This window comes from Alligator sinensis, unplaced genomic scaffold (genome assembly GCF_000455745.1).
Source record: "Alligator sinensis unplaced genomic scaffold, ASM45574v1 scaffold653_1, whole genome shotgun sequence".
Classification (NCBI taxonomy): Eukaryota; Metazoa; Chordata; order Crocodylia; family Alligatoridae; genus Alligator; species Alligator sinensis.
Window position 1 is genome coordinate 864,346 of NW_005842498.1, and position 24,018 is coordinate 888,363.

General features: G+C 47.4%; 1 protein-coding gene across 1 annotated transcript in view; it reads right to left on the bottom strand.

Moving 5' to 3' along the window:
• Positions 1-17,928: 17,928 nt before the first annotated feature.
• LOC102374253 (Kell metallo-endopeptidase (Kell blood group)) overlaps positions 17,929-24,018 on the bottom strand; it is a 32,593-nt gene continuing 26,503 nt past the window's right edge. The window contains 2 exon segments of the mRNA XM_014523496.2: positions 17,929-21,329; positions 23,176-23,262. Coding sequence (XP_014378982.2) covers positions 21,153-21,329; positions 23,176-23,262 — 264 coding nt within the window. The 3' untranslated portion in view covers positions 17,929-21,152.

Below are 24,018 nucleotides of genomic sequence, written 5' to 3' on the forward strand. Positions count from 1 at the left end.
CTTTGTGGGGTGCCAGTGTGTGGGTGGGGGGAGTTCAAGCGTGAGGAGACTCTGAGTACAAGGAACAATTAGGTTGGAAAGGGAAGCCAGTAAAGCACAACGGCCCAGATATAGCTTTTCCTTTCATAGTGCTGGAGCCAGCAGGCTTTTACTCCCTCTTGTCCTCCTCATGCTTAACACACACTTGCTCACCTCTCCTTCTTTCCCCTGCTTTACTCTACCCCCCTCCCTCCCTCATTCACATCTTCTCTGTGTCCCCTGGTTTTTCATCCTCCAGGACTGGATTACGTTTACAAGTATAAATACTGACATAACTGCTGTGACCAGAGGCACAATCTTGTGCTGAAGCAGTTACTCTGGTACAAGCCCTGGTGAAGATATACTTATACCTTATAGGATATAGTTCAGTCCCTGTCCTGAGCCAAACTAAGCCATGTTGGTACAACACGTACATCCCAAGGTGGCTGCCCACACTCTTGGTTGTGTGACTGTACGGGCAAAACTTTCTGGTGCACCCAAGCCTTCATTTACATTCTTCCCTTCACCTTTGTTCATGCTGTCTTTTTAGGATTGCATTAGGAAGGACACCAAACAAATCCCAAACTACCTGATCCAAAATTCGCAGACAGCCTGTGTTTCTTTCACTGTGGAAGACATTCAAGTGTCACCATTTTACAGGCTTGAATTTTGCTGGTGCAATGGTCGTACGGGTGGGAAAGTTTGTATCGAGCTGCTTGTGCTTAAGAAAACAAAAACTCAGGGTTGTGCATTCAAGCATTGTGGAAGACTTCAGCTATCACTATGAAGAGTGCAAGGCTCATGAGGTGGCTGGGAAGCTCGCTGATAGATACAGCTTAGCCCACTGTGGCAGGAGTCCTTTCCAGGCAGACAAGATCCCTGCAGTGAACCATGGGAGACTCATTACAGGCTGATGCTGCTCATGAAAGGAAGGAGAGAAAGCACTGTGTTATTATGAGTAACACCGGCATGGGGTGTGAGCAGAGATGTGACTGGTAAGGTTTATGCCTTGGGCAGCTGCCGCTGTGTGTGGTGTCAGTGTGGCCAGCAGCCAAGCCAATGCAACCTCCCTGGAGTATGGACCTTCCCACCCCCTCCTTTTGCAGCTCTCCCCTCCCCGTGGCTCACCCCCTACCCAGCAACCGAGGCAGGGGCTGCATTAGGGAGACTGTGCTAACTCCCTGGCTGCAAGCTGCACCCACAGCCTTCCTCCATAGTAGCATGGTCTCTCAAGCAGTGTGAGACTGATGAGGGGACCAGGCTGACAAGAGACATAAGTCCCCAGATGCCTCACTGGCAGGGGCAGCCCTGAACCCAGAGTGCTGTAGATTTTAGTTGCCAGTGGCAAGGGGCAGCCCTGGGTTCAGCGGCACAGCAGGGCAGCTCCCCCTTCAACTCCATTCTGGAGTCCATTCCTTGACATCAGCAGCCGGGGCTCCTGCTCCTGACACTCACCTCCTACTACTGGTAGCTGCCTAGTGCAGGGGATGTAAAAGTTAAAATGGGCCGGTCTTGAGCAGTCAGGTGTGACCAGTGTCATTTCCTGGCAAGGGTTCAGGTCTCAGCAGTCTGGGGCATGCCAGATGGCACCATGCTAGCTGCTGAGGAGCCTTATGGGATTATCAAACTGCTGCTCTATGTGTTCTGCCAGGCTCAGAATTCCCTGGTGCTGTATCATATTAATATAATGGCACAAGCCAGATCCATTCACAGTAAAAGTATCTTTGTGGCCAGAATGCCTCTCAGTTCCTGAATGCCCTCCTTGATGCTGACCTTGCTCCTGGGAGTGAGATCCAAGGGAGAAGAAGGCCCATGTTCAGAAAACATCCAAGTGATTTCTGGAAGTGGTGCTTGTGTGTCTGCTAGGATAAAGTACTTCACATTCGCTGTTCCATACAACCCCGTTTCACACTGTGAGAGCCCGTGTTTATGATTTTTACTCCAGGCTGCTTTTGCTTGCTGAAGAAGCTGTGTTGTAAATAGTACTGGCAGGATCCCAAAAGCTTGCCATTCTCTTCTGCACATCTGTCAGGCCTGTCCTGTCTTGGTGATGTGTCTTCTCTGCTGCCAGATTCATTTACCCCCAGGCTGAGGAAAAGTGGAGGCTGAATGTTGTGTGATCACGGGAAGATAATGCAATTGCCCTGTTTCTGCTTCAATGGACTCGTGAGCTTTCAGGCCCAGGAGTCACTTTCTTGACCACTGTGTTCCTTTTAAGGAAGGGGCATGGTTTCAGGTAGGTCTCTGAGGGGTACACTGCTGCTGAGGGAGTGGCACGTGGAGATGGAGAGCCCAGGGCTGCATGCTTCCCAGTTTCCACATGCTGCAGAGCCCCAGCGCTGAGGCACCCTGTGCCTTAGCTAGCCCTGGGCTGCCTTATCCTCTGTCTTTGCATTTGTCCCAGCACACAGCACTTTGGTATGCTTTGTGCCACTTTTTTTGGGGTGGGTATTTTTGTTACTGGGAAATTCTAGTACCAAATTTTGCCCCAGCACCGCTAATTAGCAATGCAGCAAATGGTTTAACGTGCAACACACATGGTTTGTGGTGCTGCAAAGAGGTTTGTGGCATCGCAGACCACAACTGCATACACATCTGGATCTGGCCTTACATGCTAGCACATCCCTAATCAAATCAGGGAGCTGACAGGGCCAGGACATAATAGGTCCTGTTGAGATAGTTGTGGCCCTCTCTGTGCTGAGCCTTTCTGAAAGGTTGTCCATAAGCACCTAAGCTCCTGTCCTAGTTAGCATGCACTGTGCTTATTTTAAAGCTGAGGATGATTTTCGGAGGCAAATCACCATTCTGATTGTTTCAGAGCTCCAGGCAGGTATCTAGAGACAATTCAAAAACATCACATGCCCCAAGGATCAGAGTGTTCACATGCCAGCCCCTGAGCCTATACGGTTACTTTGACCAAATTTTGCGCTTGAAAGAAATGGTACTGGGGTCACATGAGGCTAAAGATTGAAGAATGATTTCTCAGCTGTCAGAAAAGAAGCAAACAGTAGAAAATAGAACTAGTGTTCTTCAAGGAATATACAGTCGCTTTGGGTTTGACCTGGATACATTAGTTAGCCAGCCACTTTGGCCAGCTCTTACATCATGAGCAGAATACATAGCCCCAAGGCTTTGCTTATTGTTCTGAAAAGAAAGGCAGGAATCTGAAAAAAATCAACTAAGTAGGACAGAAAAACATGAATGGAAGCAGGGAGAACAGAGGAGCTGCCTATAAAATGCAAAATTTACTGGGTCAGGGGTGTAGGTTGTAGCCATGTTGGTCTAAGGACATAGGCAGACAAGGTCTTTTGGGTAAATCTGATATCTTTTATTAGACAGCTCAAATAGTTGAAAAAAATCTTCTTTGCAAGCTTTCGGGTACAATTACCCTTCGTCAGGCAGAGGAAGCATCTGCAGATGGTCTGTGCTCTTCCTGAAAGGAATAGGAAATCAGTCAGAGGCCAGTTATTTACTGGCAAACTTACAGGGTAATATCCTATAAACATTATAGGAATCAGCTAGGTCTTAGCAGAACTGATTAGAGAGAGTTGCACCCCAAGACCAGAGGTGGGAACTTGTAACTTGAGTCACATGAAAACAGAGAAGACAAAGATTGAGTAGAGCTTTTTAGCGCAGGGGAAAATCTGATACTGGCTGCAGTGAAGGGAAGGCAGGAGCAGACTCAGACTTACTTAAAAGGAAGTTTTCCAGCTGTAGTGCAAATAGTGAAGAACAGCAGCTGTTTCTTCATTGAGGGTGTCAGAGCACCCTCTGGGGGCTATTTTAGGTACCATGCTTCAATGTTGCCTGGTTTTAAAAATGTTGTTCTCTCCTCTTGCTCTGGGAGAAAGACTTATATACATGGCACAAACAAGGGGATGTAAACTAACTGGCTGCACAGCGAAATGCAGAAACTCATGACAGCTACCTCCCAACATAAAATCAGAGAAAAATATTGTCTTTTTTCCTTCTGTTAGAGTGATGCTGGGTGTTGTGGTGCTAGGAGTCACATACAGATATTTAGAGCAAGGTGTGATTTGCGTATGAGTGGCCATCCCTTAGCTATCCTCTTGCAATTTGCTGGCCTGTTTCATATTCCCTTCCTTTTAGGTTTGTGCAGGTTTGCTGTGAGCACCTCATCATTCTCAGGATTCCCAGAGTTTCCTCCCTGTCTTCATGTTTTAGGTGCTGAATAGCCAGTAGTAAATCTTCTCCATTCTGGAGGGATCATTGCTCCTCCTTTATTCCTGCCCTGGCTCCTACTCACATAGGAAATGCATCACAGAATGTGACATCATGGTGTGTCAGAAGCGCTTGGTGATGTCATAGTCCACCCTGAGCAGGAGTCAGGCTGCAGGGAAGATGCAAGTCCTTCAGTGACTCTGAGGGGTAATAAGCACTGGCATCTCCTGCTGGACAGGAGTATTGGGAGAAGGGTGGCTCAGTCCTGATGGTTTCCCTGGGGTATACCATCTACCTGGTGGCTGTGCTTCTGGCCACTCACTTCCTAGTGTTCTCTGATGCCTTCATACCATTGAAAAGACAGGCCATGGACCAAGGGGACAAAGACAAACTGCTTGAAGAAGGCAGCCCACCAGCTGGTGAGTCAAGCTGCCTTTGTCCTTCTTCTGTGTGTGCATGTGGGAGGAAGCAGTTGAAGAGAGGATGGGACAAGAAGGCAGGGTGGAAAGGGAAATGATGCTGGAGAGAGAAGGGTTGGAGTGAGGGGCTAAGAAAGGGAAGAGGGATGATAGGGGACAGCAAGAGATAAAATACAGGGCAGGGGAGGAATAGAAATTTGGGAATGGTAGAGGAGGAAGGAGAAGAGAAATGGGAGGGGATAGGAAAGGAAGGAAAGTGATAAGGGAAATCTGTCTAGGGGAATAGCTGGGCTTGGAGAAATGATGAGGGACAGAGGGGAGTGGGGTAGGACTGTGAGGAGAGGGTGTATGTGAGGAGAAGTGCATATTGGGAGAGGAACCCTTGGGAGCAGGTCTTGGACAATGACTTTCTTTGCTGGGATAAGTATGTTTCAGCTGCTGGGGCCTGATCTGGATCCACTCCTCTGGGCACTCATGTAATGCACCTAATAAAGCACGTGTGCCCCTATTACACTTACCCTGAGCATTAGCTACATGTGTACCCCTGCTGTCATGCTCTCCCTCCTTGCCAGTGGCACCAGAGATGCTGGGTACATGGGGGCCCATGGGCCTTGGCCCCCCTTGGGAAGAGGGCTGTCGTTTGAAATGTGTAAAACTTTCCACATGTCCATCATCTTAGCGCCCCACCAAAAAAACAAAAGTCAGCACCTATGATTGGCACATTACTCCTAAGCAGAGGGGTTGAATTTCCTTTTCCTTTCCCCTGCCCAGAGGCTACTGTGAGGGTATCTGGGCAGCAGGCTCCCCTGGCCCTCCCTTGCTACTCCTTTGTTTGCTGCATCCCCACAAAGAGCCAGGCATAGGCCTGGTCATTAAGGGCTACAAGCTAAAGGTCCCTTCTCTGCTCAGTGCCTTGTTTTTTCCACCCCTAAGGTGGTGACAGTGGCTCTGGTCTGAGTCCCAGGCAGGTAAGTGCGCCTTTGTCTTTCAAGACAAGTGTGTGAGCACAGGTATTTTTAGGCCCAAAGTTCAAGTTAGCATCCCTTCCATAAACCCCTCATGGAAGAGCCACCTGGAATATAGTGGCTATGACAACAATAAGTGGGGGAATGGGAGGGATTGACTGAGGAGCTGGAGAGTGGACATGGTGGAGGGAGGGAAAAGAGAAACACATGGAAGGAAAGAAAAGGACCAAAGATGGGACAGGAGCAGTCAGCAGAAGGCCAGGTGGGATCAGAGGCCAAGAGAGAGGTCAGGAATAGCAGCAAGGAGAGATGATGTCAACCTCCTGGGTTGCAGGCTGGGAGGAAATGGAGGAAACGTTTGTGGCCTCGTCAACAGGAGAAGGCATGGAGGTGATCAACATGATGCAGAGTGATGAGTCACAGAGGCTGAGGAACTCAGCAGTGAAGGACCTGCTGCTGGATCTGGCCATCTCTTTGAACACTGGCAGCATTGTGCTGTTTTTTTTATGCGTGACATAGAACCAGAAATCATCGCCATGATCATGGATGAAGACAATCTGAACATCTACTTGCAGTTCATGATTGCCTGCTAGCCAGCCCTTCACACACCACCCATACCTCCCTGCCCAGGGAACCTCTGACACCCTGGGGCAATCGCCGGAATCCTGCACACCACCCAGACCTGCCACTTTTCCATCCACCCATAAGAACAGCAATAAACAATCCATCCAAAGCTTGTGGAGTCTCTCGTGAACCAGCCTTCCCTGCCCAGGATCTCTGTCCTTCAATCTACTCCTTATAGCACAACTAAACCCTTGGCACCCATGACACCATTATGCAGTGGTATGCCTCTCAGGGGGTGGAGGGAAAGATTGCTTTTTAAACCAAGAAGTTAGTGCTTGTTTTATGCCCTAGACCATGTTTCTTGCAAATGTTCATCCTAGCCAATGTCACTGCAGAGCTTCTTATTACCCATATCAAGGTTTCCGTCCGGTATGAATCTTATGGCACCCTGCAGCTCCATAATATAGTGCTAGGGTTGGCCAGGGCCTCCAAGGTCATCTTGCCCAGTGCCTGTACAGATGGAGATCATTTTTTTTTTCTAAACCATTCAGATAGATGCTCTGTATGTTGTGAGAGTGGGTTCCACAGGCCAGAGATGCATTACATGGGAAGTCACACTCTGTAAAAAACAAAACTTGATTCGACTCATTCCTATTCTGCCAAATGTTTTCCCCAATTAAAAATATATAGAACACAGAAAAATAGATTCAAATGTAGATTACTGGTAGTGATTTATTAAATTTAAAAGGAGTTTTATTAGAGATAGACCACACAAACAAACTCCTTTTTTAAATGATAAAAGCTAACAAAACTCATTTTGAGCTACCATTTATTAAAATATTCAATAGAGAGAAGAGCAATATTAAAATTGACTGGCCTGGGATTTTTAGACATTGGACTTGCACTGATATCTGCTGGGCTTGGAAGCTGGGGGTCAGGGACTGCAGGCTGTATTTTTAATATTAGAAATAAAAGTCTTGTCTACTCTAGAAGATTCTGTAGTAATTGGAAAACTACAGAGAAATATGACATCAAAGTTTCAATTGACACTGAGAGTTGAGCAATTAGAAGAAGAAAGATTTTTAGTCAGGTAGGTTTTTAATCAGGAGATCCTGGTGTAAAAAAACCCCAAAAAACTTCTGCCAAAAAAAGCAGGTTGGCACATGTGGCTGTAGTGTGTGCCACCCAAAACCAGAGCCTGGCCAGCCAGAACCACATACTGGCTGCCAGTTAGGCTTTGCAAGCCTGGATCACAGCCGTTGCAGCCCCCGGAAGCCCCCAGAACTAGGCTACTGGGACCAATCCAGGTGCTGGACCCAAGCTTCCCTAACCCACCCAGGGCAATTTGCCTAGTGGTAGAGCACACATCCAGGGGCATGCCCAGAGAAAGCTAGCAGCAGAACAAATATGTGTCACTGCTATTTGTGCCCAGGGAACACATGTTCCTGTTCATGGGGATGTGCCCAGAGAGGGTTTGGGTGTCTACCAGAGGGCTGAGATGCTTTTTTTATTTAAGTAGCACTGGTGGTTTAGCCTTGAGCCCTACTGAGGGCAAGCTCAAGGCACACACAGAGAGCCAGGAGCCCAGAGAGGGGCTAGAAGTAGGGCAGTGACTCGTAGCTCTGAGGAGGCAAGTAGACCTGAGGAGCCTGGAGATCTCGACTGGCCCAGAGCAGGACCAGACCCAGGAGGGGCCAAAGGTCTGAGAGGGACCACTGCTAGAGAATGATAGGGTTAAGGAGCCACAGTTAGGGAGGCTGTAGCCTAGAGGCCAAATCCAATACCATGGGCCTGAGCTAAAAGGCCCAGCAAGAGCATAAGGGGACGAGGCTGAAAAGACCAAGACTCCTACAAGGTAAACAACTGTACAATAACACCTGTGAGCCATGGGGCATGGTATAGGGAAGGACAGAGCCATGCAATGAGTCCCTAAGACTACAGGTGCCCTACAAAGGCGCAGACAGGCTGAGAGGGCCTATTAAGCTTGTGGGCTGAATTGAGACTAGTGGAGTCCAGGAGGGACCCAGTAATGACTTGCACAGACTAAGAATCACTCTAAGGCCCATGGGTAGCCTCCCTTACTTAATTTCCAGTAAGGACAAAGTAATTAAGGAAAGACTATATTAAATACTGTGTGGCAGGGATACTGCCATGAGAGGTAACTTACCTGTAGGATGGGACCAATGAGTGGAATGGGCGACACGGAGCATGGCAGCAGACTAGGGTGGACTTCCAGTGCCGGCCTGGGCATGTTTTGTAAATGCATGCCAACAGCGATTCAGCACCCGTCCCATGTTTGCCAGTTCAGAAGCAACCCAGAGCAACATCCGGGGGGACCGAAAGAATGGTCCCCGTGGGAACACGAGCAATGCCATGAGGTAGCTTGCCACAGCAGGGGTGATTGATGGAAACCAGATACTAAAAGGCTTCTCACCAGAACTGGTTTGGAGGAGCCAGACTACTCACTGTTGCAGCAGGTGTGGATCCCTGATGTCACAGACCAGAGCTGGAGCGACAGTGAACCTGAAAAGGAAAAAATTAGAAGTGAAGTGAATTTGTGAGTACATAGGTGGAAGCACCAAGTCTAAGGTGCCCTACCCTAACATTGCCTAGGATGGAGTGGAATGGAAAATAGAGCCTTGAGATAAGGCAAAGACTGAGTATGGACCTAAAGTCTGTGTATAAGTGAATGGACGAGTTATAGTTTTGTCCAGTCATGTACAGAGATCCTAAATCCGATTTGACTAGACCTTAACACCATCTGGTTGGCGTTAGGTGGGGTGTAGGGGAGGCAGAGCCCCAGGGTTGAAGACACTGAGTAGAAGACAGCAAAGCACTGAAGGAGGTAGGAGAAAGATCTTCTTCCCCTTTCATAGATTTCATAGACATTAGGGCTGGAAGGGACCTTGGGAGATCATCGAGTCCAGTCCCCTACCCCAGGGACAGGAAGTCAGCTGGGGTCAAAGGATCCCAGCAAGATAAACATCCAAATGTCTCTTAAAGGAGTCCAGAGTAGGTGCTTGCACCACCTCTGGTGGCAGTCTGTTCCAGGCCTTGGGAGCTCGGACAGTAAAGAAGTTCCTCTTTATGTCCAGCCTGAAATGGTCTTGGAAGAGTTTGTGACCATTTGACCTTGTCATCCCATGGGACGCTTTGGTGATCAGGCATTCCCCCAGATCCTGATGTACACTTTAACTATTCATTCCAGCAAAGAAGTTCTATGCAGTGTGTCAAGGTGTCATCTCAGAAGGCAGCAGTAGCTCCAAGTCAGATTGAAAAGCCAAGGCGAGAGCGACATGGTAAATTACAGGCTGAGCTAGGCAGGAGCCACATGGCTACCAGAGGGGATCATGGCTGCTCCTGGAGCTCAAACAGGTCACATCTTTGTTTTCTTAAAACTTCAATTACTAATAAATGGTGTGAACAGAGAATATATTAATTAAGGATTTGGTGCTCTGTCCAACAGCTGAGCAGTGAAGCCCACAAAATACATATTTTGAGGCTCTAAAAGAAGTATTCTAGGAAACCTACGAGAGACCAAAGTGATATTTTTAAAGTTAAAAAGAACAAGAGAGGAGACTTTAAAACAAACAAACAAAAAAAACCCTTAAAAAAAATTTAACATTAGATGACAGGAATAAGAAAAGAACATGAGCAGCCTCAGGACAATGGAGTGAGCCCGATGAGATGAATTATTCTTATTTCAGATGAGTTACAACTCATTGAGTCAGGCTGTAGCATTTGAAAGAAACATATATGTCAAGGATTAAGACATTTGGTTAGGGCACCTTGAGGTTACTGAGGTTACTGCCCAAGGACTGACATACAAGAAAGCTCTGTAGATGGGGACACTAGGAGAGCCACTCTTGTAGGAGCTGAGGGAAGAGTTCTCCTTCAGTGTGACAGGAAGTCGAGGGTTTCAATTGAAGGAGTCAGGTGCCTCTAAACTAATGCTAAGAGCATGGGGAACAAGCAGGAGGAGCTAGCCCTCCTACTCCCCAGCAGGTATTACAATCTAGTACGGATCATGGAGACCTGGTGGAACTCCTGACATGATTGGAACGTAGCCATAGAGCGCTATGCCCTACACAGAAAGGCCCGGGTAGGGAAGAAAGGTGGAGGTGCATCTCTCTATGCGAAGGAGCAATACACCTCCTTGGAGGCCGACATCGGCTCCAAAGAAAAACAACTTGAAACCTTCTGGGTCAAACTGTGGGGAAGGCACAGCAAGAGACCTAACTGTAAGCACCAAATGGACCAGCACCACTACTGAAAGGGACCTAGGGGTAATAATAGACCACAGTATGAATATGAGCCAGGTGTGCGACACTGTAGCCAGCAGGGCAAATAATTCTCTGGTATGAATCAATCAATGCATCTCAAGCAAAACCAAGGAAGATATTCTTTCATTTTACTCAGTATTGGTGGGACCACAGCTGGAGTACTGCATCCAGTTCTGGGCGCCGCACTTCAGCAAGGATGTGATAAACCTTGAGAGAGTACAGAGAAGGGCCACCTGTATGATCAGAGACTTGCACGGCAAGCCGTATGAGAAAAGGCTGAGGGACCTGGGACTCTTCAGCCTAAAAAAGAGAAGGCTGAGAGAGGACGTGGTAGCAGCTTACCACTACATCAGGGGAACACATCAGGGGCTCGGTGAACAACTGTTCACCAGGGCACCCTTGGGGAAAACCAGGAGTAATGGCCACAAACTCCTTGAAGAGCGCTTCAGGCTTAACACTAGGAAAAACTTCTTTACAGTTAAGATGTTCAGACTGGAATAGGCTCCCTCCAGAAGTGGTGCAATTGGCTACCCTGGAAATCTTCAAGTGGAGACTGGGCGGTCACCTTGCTGGGGTCAACTGACCCCCAGTTGTATTCCCTGCCTAGTGCAGGGGGCTGGGCCCGATGATCTTGCAAGGTCCTTTCCAGCCCTTACAATCTCTGAATCTATGAAATAGCAATCTGCGATATGTAGCCTGGAAAGGATAGTAATCTTGGTACTCCTGTGCTTATTTATGAGGCATAAAGATCTGAACAAAGGATAATTATTTATTTGTTTCCCAGTGGCATTTAGGAATTCCAGTCAGACACCAGGTCCTTATAATGCTAAGGACTGTATAAATGCCGAGCTTCCCTCCTATCCCGCCCCACAAAAAAACCCACCAGCTCTTGCCCCAAAGAGCTTTTATTTCAAGTAACACATCTTGCTTTCCCCCGCTAGAAACGTAAGGAAAATGGAGTCTGGATTTTTCTGTTTTGTGAGAGGTATCTTGTAGAGCTTAGATATGTAGACCATGGGCTCTCACAACCCATATCTGAATGGTAGAGGCATAGACTCCAATCAAGGGTCCTTTGTTCCCAAGTATTTATTCAGGTGTTACTGAAATGCATGTTAATAATAAATAAAGGAATATACAAAAACATAAAAAGCCCCAAAGAGCTTTAAACAGCCAAGAATAAAAAACAAACACTTCCTGTCTTAGTTAATGGGTTATTTGCATAATTTTTCAAATGTAAGAAATACACCTCCTAGCTCTCTGCCTGTCCATAGTACCTTCCAAGAAAAGCAAGATCTGAATTTCTAGTGTAAAACTCACTACAGGAAAAAACATCTCCCAACAGAACTTTTCACATACCACAAAGAAGATGAAAAGACCTTATTGCCTCAAGTTTGTTTTTCATTAGAGGTTGCCCTAAAGAACCCTTATGAAGTGTATTAAAAGTGGTTTTATTAAAGTTTCAGGGCTGCACCAGCATGATGGATGACATAGGTAATCTTCTGAAAAAAACTAGGAAATAAAATGATGCTTCCTGAGGGATAGGGAGAATAAGCAGAGAAGGAAGAGTTCACAATAGTTTTGGCTTTCCTTGCACAATGTAAAACAGCAGAGAGAACAAATTTTAATGGAAGTCTTAAAGCATTCTGTGGTCAGGACACAGATCAGAAAGTTAGGAGACCAGGAATAAAGTCAGTGGGAGTTTTGTCACTGACTTCAACACAGTCTGGATTTCACTCTTCTGAAAAGATTTATGAAAGGTCAGGAAGCACTGAAGACTTGAATGTGTCATGCAAGAAGGAACAGGACACTGACCATGGTTTGTGGGTCTAGAGGTCCACATGCACTTATTATAAGAAGCTTTCTGGTTCCTTGTGGGCAGTGAAAGCAGCAAACCCCAAATCATTCATGACTGGCCTCCTGTCACAGGGGCATTGATCAGCCCTGAAGAAGAGGCTGAGGCAAGGGTAGAACCTCTAAAAACCTGGTCCTGTATGAAGTGCAGCAGCAGAATCTGGTCTTGTAGACAGTAGCTAACAGTCAACCCCCATCATCAAGCCACTGTTATGTTCAACAATGTTTCCGAGACCCAGACCAGTGCATCAGAGAGGCTAGGACCCGTCTCAGAATATAGCAGCAAGTGATGCCACAGGGGCAGTGCTGAAACACCTGCGCCAGTCCTTCAGCCCCCAAGAACTGGCACAAGAAGCAAAGGGGAGTTCCCACTTTTATATAGAAAATCATAGAGGTTAGGGTCACAAGTCAGTGGGCCAAAGGGAGGGATCAAGTAAAAGATTAAAAAATAACAACACTGATAACATATACTCAGTACCTAATTTCCACCCCACATCTCTGGAGCTTTTAACAAGCTTTTAATTCCTAGAGTACTCAAACAGCAACCTGTAGCTGCTCCCATGTCTGAGCCCAGCTGCTTCAGTTCTGAGTTCTGGCTGACCAAGCCAAGGAGATCTCCAGCTCCACTGTGCACTCCTCTGTGTAGGGCTGACCACATTCCACATGCACACTGCTCTTTCTCCCGCTTATTTCAGCCTCAAACTTCTTCCTTTTTTCCCTTGCTCCCCAGCCCCTGGGGTATTCTGGGAGTTGCAGTCAAATTTAAGTCAGCTCTGCAGACTGCCTGCTAGTTCTTCCTGCTGTTACACACATTACATGCACATGACACAGGTGACTCTTGATACTATGTAGAAAGAAATTTATACTGATTCTCCACTAGGAAATAATGTCAAGGACATAGTGTCACAGGTGCTCTCAGACCCCTCATCCTCATGGGAGCCCACAGATCAGTGCAGAAAAGCCTCTCTGAGCTTTGCAAAATATCTTTGCAACCCCCAGGAGCTGTATAGACCCACTAACTTTCATATTCCCCAGAACTTCCCAGAATGTCCTGGACTGGCTTGTTATCCATTCCAGTCTGCTTGTCACCTTCCTACTGGCAGATCCCTAACATTGCCATAAGACATCTGGGAATGTGCAGCTCAGGAGTAGCATGGCAGACAGCATTGAGCTCCATCTTCCCTTCTGCAAACTGCACCTGTCTGGGCCAGAAGGACCACGGAGATATTCTTCAGTGTGTAGACAGTCTTGGGAGTTGAGACAAGGCTAACTAGTGTCTGCTATCAGTCCGTTCTTGTACATATCACCATAGGAGTAATTGCTTTCAATGCAGTTAATAGCAGAAGAATCCACATTGACTCAACCCAATCCTCCCCAGTAAAGGTCTGCACATTGTGGCAGGCTCCTGCCAGGATGGGTATAGGCTCTGGCAATGGTCAGACGGAAACACAATCTAACAAAATCTGTGAGCTTGGGAGGCTGAAACAATGATCAGTGGTTTAACCCCCTAACAGACCAGATACCCATGCCAATCTAAGGATGGCCCCATGAGTTGAGTGACTCATCAGCCACCACAGGGAGAGGGAGAAGAAAGGCTACAGAAGAAGTGATGGGGGGCTGGTTGTTCTTCCCAGGAGGCAAGCCGTGACAGCAAAGGAACTGTGCAATAATATAGATCAACACCAGCTGCCTCCCCCACTGACTGTCTCCATGACACATTGCTAACACAAGCCATTCTGGGAATCATAGTTTCATAGAGCAAAAGCGGAGTTTGCTGATGAGGGTAGGGGAGAAATGACCCTGTTTTTTGCTACTTACTTCAGTCCTCCTTCCCTCCCTGCCCCTGGCATGGGCTTTGGTGGCAAAAAATGGGACAAAAGTTTCCTGCCCAGCAGCAGTAAACTCTACTACTACTGTAGAAAACAACAACTCTGAACACTTTACACTCCATGAGATAGCCAGCTCTCTGCTTGCCACTGTCTCTGCACCTGCAAGTGAAAAGGTAGGTCGGGGAAGGAGAGAGATGGCTGCCCTGGGTGTATTTTTCCATGCTATACCTCTGTGACTCCCCCCTCACCCTTGCACATCAAGCACCCGTCTATATTTCACTCAGGTAACCCACATTGCCCATTCCAGGGTCAGGGCTGCCACCCGCTGAACAAGGATTTCTAGAGCAGCTGCAAGCTCACAGCAGTACTGGCTGAGGCCAGGTATTTAAACCACTGGGGAAATTAGTACTGACTGGGATCCCTCCTTCTTCCTCACTTCACATTGCCTACCAGTTTGCCTTTCACTGAATTGCACTACACCCATTAAGCCTGAGCTCAGAGGGTAGTGTCCCAGAAAGGAAGTAGTAGGCACTGGCAGTGCCTTCAACCCCACAGTTTAAATTGCCACTTTCTATTGCTTCCCCTATTCAGCATCCAGAGCCCCCCATGCCAGAACACTTAATTGTCCCTATTATCATCTTAATACAGTCTGTTGTTCAGGTAATAAAAACCTTGACTGTATGAACCACATAGGCTTGCAGGGCAAAATTGTCCCCCCTTGCACATGGCTGTCACTATGTCTATGCTTAGAGCTGTCCACCCTGGCCCCCATATACAATTCCCTGGTTGCTATGGTTCTTACATGAAGGTGTCTGATGCACCTTCCACCCCTTTGACTGCCACCCCACCATCAACATCCAACCTCCATCACAAAGCTCTGTGCTTCACAAGGCTTCCCTCCTCATCAAAGGCAGGGAGTTCTCCATGGCTGGACGCCCAAGTCCTGCCACCTTCCCTCCACTCTGCCAAAAGTGCATTTCACCATCAAGTGGCAATTACTGAGCTGGTGGTTCCCACCTGGAGTCCCAGGGTCCCTTGTAAGACTTCATCAGCTATGGGAGGCAAGGGTAGGCAGGGGTCATCCATAATCAGGGTGAGGATTCTGACTTCATTTATTCTCATGGCAGTGGCACCACAGGCTGTAGAGCAATGCACATCAATGGGCAGATCTAGGTTTTTGAAAAGGGAGGTGCAGAAGGTGTGGTGCGTCTTTGCATATAACACATATTTTTCTCCAGGTAAGAAGAAACTAGAAACTTTACTAATCAGCTAGGGACCTAGAGCTATATTACTCAGTTTAAGATTGCAGCAAAATAAATATAAGCTTATTGGAATGTGCATTAATTTGCAAGATGTAATTTGCTATCTTATGTATTTAAAAACACAATGAAGTAGGCAATAAATGCTCAAAAGATGTTGCTTCATTAGTCCTGTATTCAATAGAATGAAATGTACATCTTTCAGATTTATTCATAAAACAAAACCAAGCCTCCTTGAACATCTTGGCAGTACATCCAATGCTTCACTAAAACTTATTTCTACACCTCAATTAATGTTCACCTGAGTTAATGTTTTTAGCTAGAGTTCAAAACAATCTGCACTGCTATGAACTAGGAGTTACATTACCAGGAGCAGCCAACAGCCAGCAGAATTGCAAAAGAAGTAATGTCTTATTTAATGCAATATTAAAACCATTAAAAAAGGAGAGGGTCATTTAGACCCAGGAAATGAAAAGTTTAGAAGGAATCAGACAGATTATAATGAGCCATGAAGCCAAGTGCCTCTCTCAGGTCTGCCTGAATAGAAATGCTGCTGCCATTGCCAGCAGTTGATTTTAAACTTTGGGTGGAACGGGAATCAAAGGAGGTGCAACTGCACCACTGCATATCCCCTGGATCTTCCCCTGTGCATACCTTCCAACAGCATTTGTCTGTTGCCTGTATGAACCTCCCATAATGATTCAGGATATCCTGAAGGAAGTAGATAAACTGTCCTTCATGGTGATATATTTGGAAGTGCATGGGAATTGAAGGGTGAAAACTTGGCACATTTGTTCAGTTGACATAATTAGCCCACTTCAGAAGGTGGTATTAGCAACTTCTTTAGGGCTCTAGCTATTGATTTACCCATGCCAAACTGGTTGGTAACAGGGTTTTCCAAGGTTCAGATGGCTATTGCCAGCTGCTTCTTCACAGCCAAAGGAATTTGCACGCCTATGCAGATTTCAAGGAAGGCCACCTTACTCCACCTGATGTTCTCATTACTGCTAATCATCTCAGGTCTGCAGCACTATCCTCTCCCACCCATCCCTGCCACCCCGCTTTGATCAGTGGCAGCAGAGCACACACTCCATTGGAACCTAGATAATACCATTTGCACCATTTACACCATTTGCTTGGGGTAGACAATGGGCTTGTCTACCCCAAGCTCTGAGTTATAAGGTCCTGGGAGGCCTGAGGCCTGCTTTAGGTCTTAGCATGAGTGAAGTTATCCTCTATATGAAAATCTTATTTTCATTTGATAAGAGCAGAGCTATTGTACAAATTGTTTTTCATTTGATAAATGCATTGTGTTTTATTGCAGAAGTCAATGGGTCAACTAATTCCAAAATTATAAACAGCACTAACGATGATGCTATCACAAGCTGTTGCTATTTAAGAAAAATTGTATTTTTTTTTCTGTCTGGAGCACCAGACATAACACCCCAGCCATGACACCATCAAGTCACAAATTTTAGAAAAGATAACGTCAGCCGTCTTTGCAGACCCTTTTTTTGCACCCACTTGTTTCTCCTTATGAGGCAAAAGGCCTCTTAGAAACAACATTAAGCAATCACAAAGTAAATATCAAATTAGGAAGGACAAGGAGCCATATTATAAAAATGAAGTGCCTCGCTGGGCAGTTGGGGGTGGGTTGACTGTCATGGTCCAGAGTTGTTTACACCTTCTCTTCGCAGGTAGTGTATATTCTCCATTCTTATTCTTAGGCATTTCTCTGTACTCATGCCACCTTGATTGAATGCTGTCTAGCTCTCAAACTTGACTTTCCAATAAAGAAATGATTTCCTTGGCTGAAAAGGCAGGTATGCCTTAGCCTTTACTCTGGAAAAGCTGACATAGAACAAATTAGCAGAAGTCTCATCCAAATCACTTTCCCAGCACCAGGTACTGCAAAGAGGAAACCTCACACTTCCAAGATGCACCTTTTGTGTAGCCCTATCACCTCCATCTCCGCTGGCCAAAGAAAACCACCTTACACAGAAGGCTGAGCATGTAGAGGAGATAGATCAGGTACCAGCAGAGTGACATCTTCTATGCTGGGACCACCTGGCACTCAGCAGCCTGGAAAAAGACTGATCTGGCTGTTCTTAATGCTACAGCTTCCTGATATGCAATTTGGCCTAAGGCCTCTGGTCACCGTCTTCTGCCTGGAAATGACCAGTAGAAGTCAATGCCTCGGAGCATTACACAACTTGGTCTCAAACTCCCAGTTTGCACTGCAACATCTATTCCAGAAACTGTGAACTGTGGAAGGTGAGTCACAACCCTGGGATAGATAGTGGTAAGTAATGTTTCAGCCAACATCTAGCAGCAGAACATAAACAGTGTGTAGTCTACCCCAGTATACTTGGATATCATCTAATCATGTGTCCCTCCAACACCAGTGCAATTTTACATCAGAGTAAATTTCAGTGTAAATTGCACTAGTGGAAGAGTCGTATTACCTGGGTTGCAAAAAAAGTGAAGCCCGACCCATTTTCATTCTCTCATGAAGAATGAAATGTCAAAATAAATATATCAACATTAATAGAGTGCAATTAATTTTTTAATGTAATTTTAACGCTCAGAGGAGTTTCTCAAAACAGTAAAGGTAAAAGACTGTATTTACATGCATTCTTTTCCATCTGTAATAATTGAGAATAAGACAGTAGACTAGCCTTCTGAAAAAAGTGTTCCTGAAGAATATGCTGTGATGCCCAATGTCAGCCATGCTAGACATGGTCTGGTGCAATTAATAGCTTTAATGTTTATGATCTTTAGTAGAAGTTCCCTTTCCACATCATGGGTCTATCCTCAGAGAATCCCTGGATAGCCAATATGAAGAGCACACAGAAAAAAGCTTCTACTTCTAAAAAATTCTAATATAATAAAGGGCTTCACCTGTCTGTCTGTCTGTAATGCTTTTGCTGAACTGTGCATGCACGGACTTGCTGTGGACCAGGTGGGCAGGGGTGGGATCAGCTGAGTTAAAGCAGGAGCTCTTGAGCTGGTGCCACCTCCTCCTGCAGCTTCCTGTGTGGGGGCTCCCCCCCACCTCACCTCCACACATTAGAAATAAATAATTAGAAATAAATCAATTGGGAATCGCTGAGGAAAAGCAGGGGCTCCTTGACTGGTGCTGCTGCCTCCTCCAGCCTCCCCACTGCAGCTCCCGCTAAATGGTGCAGCTTTTGCCACACGTAGAAAATCAATACATTGGTATTTGTAATTCATTAGTGGTGGGGCCAGCTGAGGAAAAGCAGAAGAGGGCAGTGGCAATTGGCTTCCCACCCTGACTGCAGGGGCCCAAGTTTGCGCAGCTGCCAGGGAAGTTTGGTGGCGGGGAACACACCCCGGCCACCCAAGCAGTGGAGCTACACCACGCCTCCTTGCCTGAGGGCAAGGGGATAGATCAGGGTGGGGGTGCCCCCTCCTGCCTGGCCCGCCACCCCCCACGACAGCTGGCAGGGAGGGAGGGAGGGGAGGGGAGGTGAAACAGGCAGACTAGGGCCAGGTGGATGCAGAGCTGTGGGGGGGGGGCATGGAGTGGGGCCGGACGTGTCTCTGTGGCTGCCCCTTCCCCGCTGGGTCATTCCCCGGTGTCAGCAGCCCCCGTGAAACTGCTGACTCCCAGCCCCACACTGGCCCCAGCCCCAGCCCCAGCCCCGGCCCTGCACTGCCCATGGGGAACCAGAGCCACGGGCCAGAGCAGGGCCAGCCTCGACTGCACCGCCGGCACAGGGGGGACAGAGCCCCTGGCACCCCTGCACCCTCCCTGCCCACCCTCAATCGTCCCAAGGAAGAGCTCAGCACAGCCTGTTGGCTCCTCCAGCAGTGGCACCAGGGAGCCAAGCGGGGGCACACGGTCCCCAGTGTTTTCACGGGGCAGGGCAGGTGCAGCTGGGGTCAGGCTCTGCCTGCTACCCGCCTGCATGCCTCACTCCCACCTTTGACAGCGGCCTGGCGTGATGCGCATCCCCACTGGGCGGCCTGGGCAGTGTGGCAAATAGGGCCATTCCATGTCTCTGTCAAAGGCAGAAGCGAGGCACACAGGCCAGGAGCAGGCAGAGCCCAGCCCCAGCTACACCCACCCTTCCCCTAGCACAGATCAGGGGCCGCATGGCTCCCTGGCACCCCCCCTGGGTGGTGCAGGGCTGGGGCTGGGAGGTAGCCAGAGCTGGGGGGCAGCGGTTTTGCGGGGGCCACCAGCACTGCGCAACAACCCCGGGCACAGGGGAAGGGGCAGCCACACAGGCGCAGCAGGCCCGGCCCAGAGCCCAGCTCTGCTCCGCTCCCTCCTGATCCCAGCCTGCTCCCAGCCCCACTCCCTCCACCCTTTACCCTCCCCACTGCAGACTTTCCCACCTGGGGGGGCACGGGGTCCTATACACGCACTCTCAGCCCGTCCCCCCCAATTCTTTTTCTCCATGTGTGTGCATGCGTATGTCTGTTCATGGCAGAAGGGAAAGTGTGTTTGTGTCTGTGTCCATGTGCAGAGTGAGTGAGTAGAGTGCGCGCTTGTCTGCATGTATGCATGCGTGTGTGTGTGTGCGTGCATTCATGGGTGCATGTATCTGTGTTCAGAAGGTGGGTGGTGGCAGCTGCTGCTGTGTGCAAGCTTCTCCCCCGCTTTCCTGGGAAGCAGCAGTGGCGCAGAGTGGTGGGTGGCGGCGCTCCATCCCCGCCTGCCCTCCCCTGTCATTTTGATGGGCAATTGGCTAGTTCCCAAGATAGTTCTATAAGCAAATGAGGAGTCTGCACCCTACAAGTCAGTTTTTGGGTCAATCCTGGTGAATTTTAGTTGTGTGTATATGTGTATGTGTGTGTTTCTATTTTTTTTACATACAGTTCTTAATGATCAGAACCTCTAAACAGATAGTTTCAGGCTGCTGTTAAAAAAAATGGTAACGTCTTTAACTTCCAATATGCTTGCCATTTCTGAAATGTGCTGTGTATTTCCTTGCTTTGCTCTCAAACATTGCACGAATACCTGACATTCGTTTACACAGTACAATATAACAAAAAAGAACAGGAGCAAAATTCCATTATCAGGTTCACAAAATGAATCTAAAGCCAGTAATGAGAGAACAGCAATGGTTTGATGGTCAGAGGGACACTGAAACTCAGATGCTTACCCTGACCCAATGAGTTTTCCACAAGGCTCTGTGCCTGTTGCCTATTTTATTATACCCTCCCCTTAAATAAGCCCTCTCCTTCTCCTAATCTGCTATCTCTATCTGGTGTATAAGATCTCTTATATGAATAAGAGATTATTTTTTGTTAGCAGATATACATTCATCAAGTGTTTCATCCCTGCCATCTGGAAGCAGGGGCCAGTGATTCTCTTCTCCTCTGCCTCCCCATCTGCTCTCAGGGAAACAGACCTGGGATCTCCTGTCCCTAGTCTTTCTCGTGTGTGGTGTCCGTAGTCACATGTGAGGCTCCCCTCAGAGCCACTGCTGAATGTAGCCTATTAATTCTGCAAAGCTTTCGGCTTGGTGGCCCTTGAAGGGCAAGGCAGAGAGCAGAAAACATTAGGGGAAGGGCCTGCTATACCTTCTACCCTCCTGCTATGTGGGTCAAAATTTCCTCCTAACAGGAGAAGCTGGGGAGCAAACAGAGGCAAGGGAACTGGAAAGATGTTGGGAAGGGAAGGAACGGGTTAGACCAGGGTGTCTTTACATAAGCCCAAACAAGATGCCCATCCGCAGTGGGTGCACACTCCAAGACCTCCAGTTTCCACTGCTCGGTCAGTCTCTCTCCCCCTCCTTGGCCAAGTAGATTACCAGAGGTGGCACTTGGAGGCTGGGTTCATTTGCGATCTGCTGGGGCAGTGGAAGTGCCTGGCAAAGTCCTGGGCATTGCTGAGAGTGCCACGGACTCGCAGTGGCAGGGGGCTGTGTTGATCCCTGTTCAGGAAATCTTGCAGGTTCTCAGGGCTCTGGTAGCCACACATTGCCTGGAGGACAACAGAAGAGTCATGTCAGACTAACACAAGACCCAAAGAGGTGAGACTGCCAAGGGCCCCTATGTAAATTGTTGTCTACATTTCCAGTTTGTCCCCTGTCATTTAGGGGTAGCATAACTATGGGTGAGAGAGAGGGGCATCCACTCCAGGTGCCAAGTTATGAGGTGCCCTGAAAGCAAGAGTAGTCTCATGGCTTACCTGGTCCTTGGGTGCTGCTGCTGCTTTAAGAGCAACACCTGGGGTGGGCAGAGCGCACAGCAGTGGTGACAGCAGCAGCTCAGCCAGGGACTGTTTAGGAGTTCCTAGCAGGGGTAAGACTGCTGCCTCCCCCAAGGCCCCTGTTCTCATAACCTGAGCACCCCTCCCCTGCTGCTTATCTGAGAACTGTGCCCCGCACCCCACTCTCTCACTGGGTGTGCCCAGGGCACCACCTCAGTTTGTTACACCTTTCTAGGGGACACAGTGACACATTTGTGAAGGTGGCACTGAGATCTATGCCATCTTCCTTTCACCTGGACAGCACCACATTCCAATGCAGGACAACAGGCGAGATGTATCCATCTATCACGATGACAGTGTAGATCTATTTCATCCCAAATGAGATGGAAATGGTGTGGGTGGGCAGGGCAAACTCCTTCAGAAGAGGCAATGGCTCTGTACACACCCATCCTCTGGCTAGGCAGAAGTGCACCTTATAGACTAACTGATTCCAAGATGCCTAAGTTTTCATGCACACCACCTCACTTTGTCAGAAGCTATGAAAGGACATGTAGAGAGCAGGCTATCAAACAGAAAGAGCAGCAAGTGTATGGTTTGCAATATTTGTCTCCTATTGGCTCCACTGCCATTGCTCGAGGACCAGGTGGTCATGCTACGGAAACCTACCTTCATCTGTAGGAAGCTGGCAGCTGTGCTACATTCCCTCTGTAGTGAGGGCCTTATTTCAGTGACCCAGTGCCTGGGGCCCTGGGATTGGATCGTGTCTGCACTCTGCCCAGGGCTGTCCTCAATAACTTCACAAATGCTCTGGCTGGCACAGAATTGCAAAGGTTGATCTGTTGGGTACATACAACCTGTGACCTGCCCTGGCTCCCTATTTACTTGCCACTTGGGTTCCATTTGAATAAGCCTTAAACAGGTACCTAAGGAAACTCCATCCACCATCCATATAACTAGTCCCCCTTCAAAAATATCTGATTAGCTGTTTCCTGAAAGCCCATCTTTCAGGCTGAACTGTGTTTTTGATCCCTCTTCTTGTTTTGCCCCCCTGCAAACCTAAAGTTCTGCTCACTCCTAGGTGACTGGTTATCTTTTGATGGCAAAGTTTTTTTTCATTATCATCAGTCATCATCATAGCATTTGGTAGACAGACAGATATTGTAATCCCTGGCCTGGTAATTTTTCAATTAATTTTTCCATGACTGCATGAAAATACTCTTGGGCTTGAGCAAGAAGGTGTTTCCAGCAGGACCCCTGCCTCTGAAACTTGATTCTGTTGCTAGGTGGTGAGCTTCACCATACAGCATAGGATCCTGATCCTATGTCTTCTGTCAGGTCTGAATACTGATGTATTCAGATCATTTAAGGATCTGAGGTTCCTCCTACTTCATAGTCCATCCTTGGGAAGCACAGCAATTGGCAGCAGGGCTATTCTAAACCTCTAAACAATCTAAATCTCTGAAAAATTAGCCAAAACCAATGCTGTAAAGCAGGAAAAGAGATGCATATAGAGAAAAAGAGAAGTACTGATGATCAGACACCAAAAACAAGAGAAAGAGAGACAGAAAGAGAGGAAGTTAGCTGGACTGAGATACATGACCAAAAACAAATTGATTACACGGGCAAAGCTGAGGTAGAAGAGCTGATGGTGCGAAAGTCCAGTGTGGTGGACTTTTTTGTGATTTTTCAGCCAGTTCTTATAGGCCTGCAGGCAGAGAGAGAGAGAAAAAAATACAATAAAAATGGCAGACTTAAACATTTAAAGTTTAACTCAAAAGGAGAAGTCAAATTAAGATAATCTCTTCTTCCAATACAAGGGCTCTTTGGAATCCTTCAAGCTGGGATGGTGACACCTACTTGTCTAGGAAGTCTAGTGTCCATTTCTAAGACATCAAATTCCCTAGCTCCGGGATGGCTTATAACTGCCAGTCCACTATTTCTGTCATTATTTTTGCTTCTCTTTCCAGACTTTACCATACAGTGGCAGCAGAGAGCCACAAGATGATACAAGAATGACTCTATCCTGAAGGTATGAAAACGATTCAAATTGAGTCACCTATGCTTGAATAACAGTTGAAATACCTAGCATATTACTAGTGTTTTCCATCTAAGGATCAAAAAGTACATGAGAGGCCATAATGTTAATTAAGCCACACACTTTTCCTCTTATGGGAAAGCTGAAGGAGAATTTTTCTATTCTACTTTACAGAACATGCAGTGAAAGTTTTTACCCTCCAAAGACTAGGGTGCTCCTGTTCATCCAGGCCAGGAGACATTTAAAATTGAAGGGAAGCAGCTTAGTTCCTGGAGACTTTTTCAGCATTAAACAGTAACCCTTTATTGTATGCACAAATGGCTCTAGTGCAGAGGTTCCCAAAATTTTTCTTATTGCGTGCCCCTTCCAGATTTACCAGCTGCCCACATACCCCTACCAGCATACAATTTATATTTTAATCCTTTA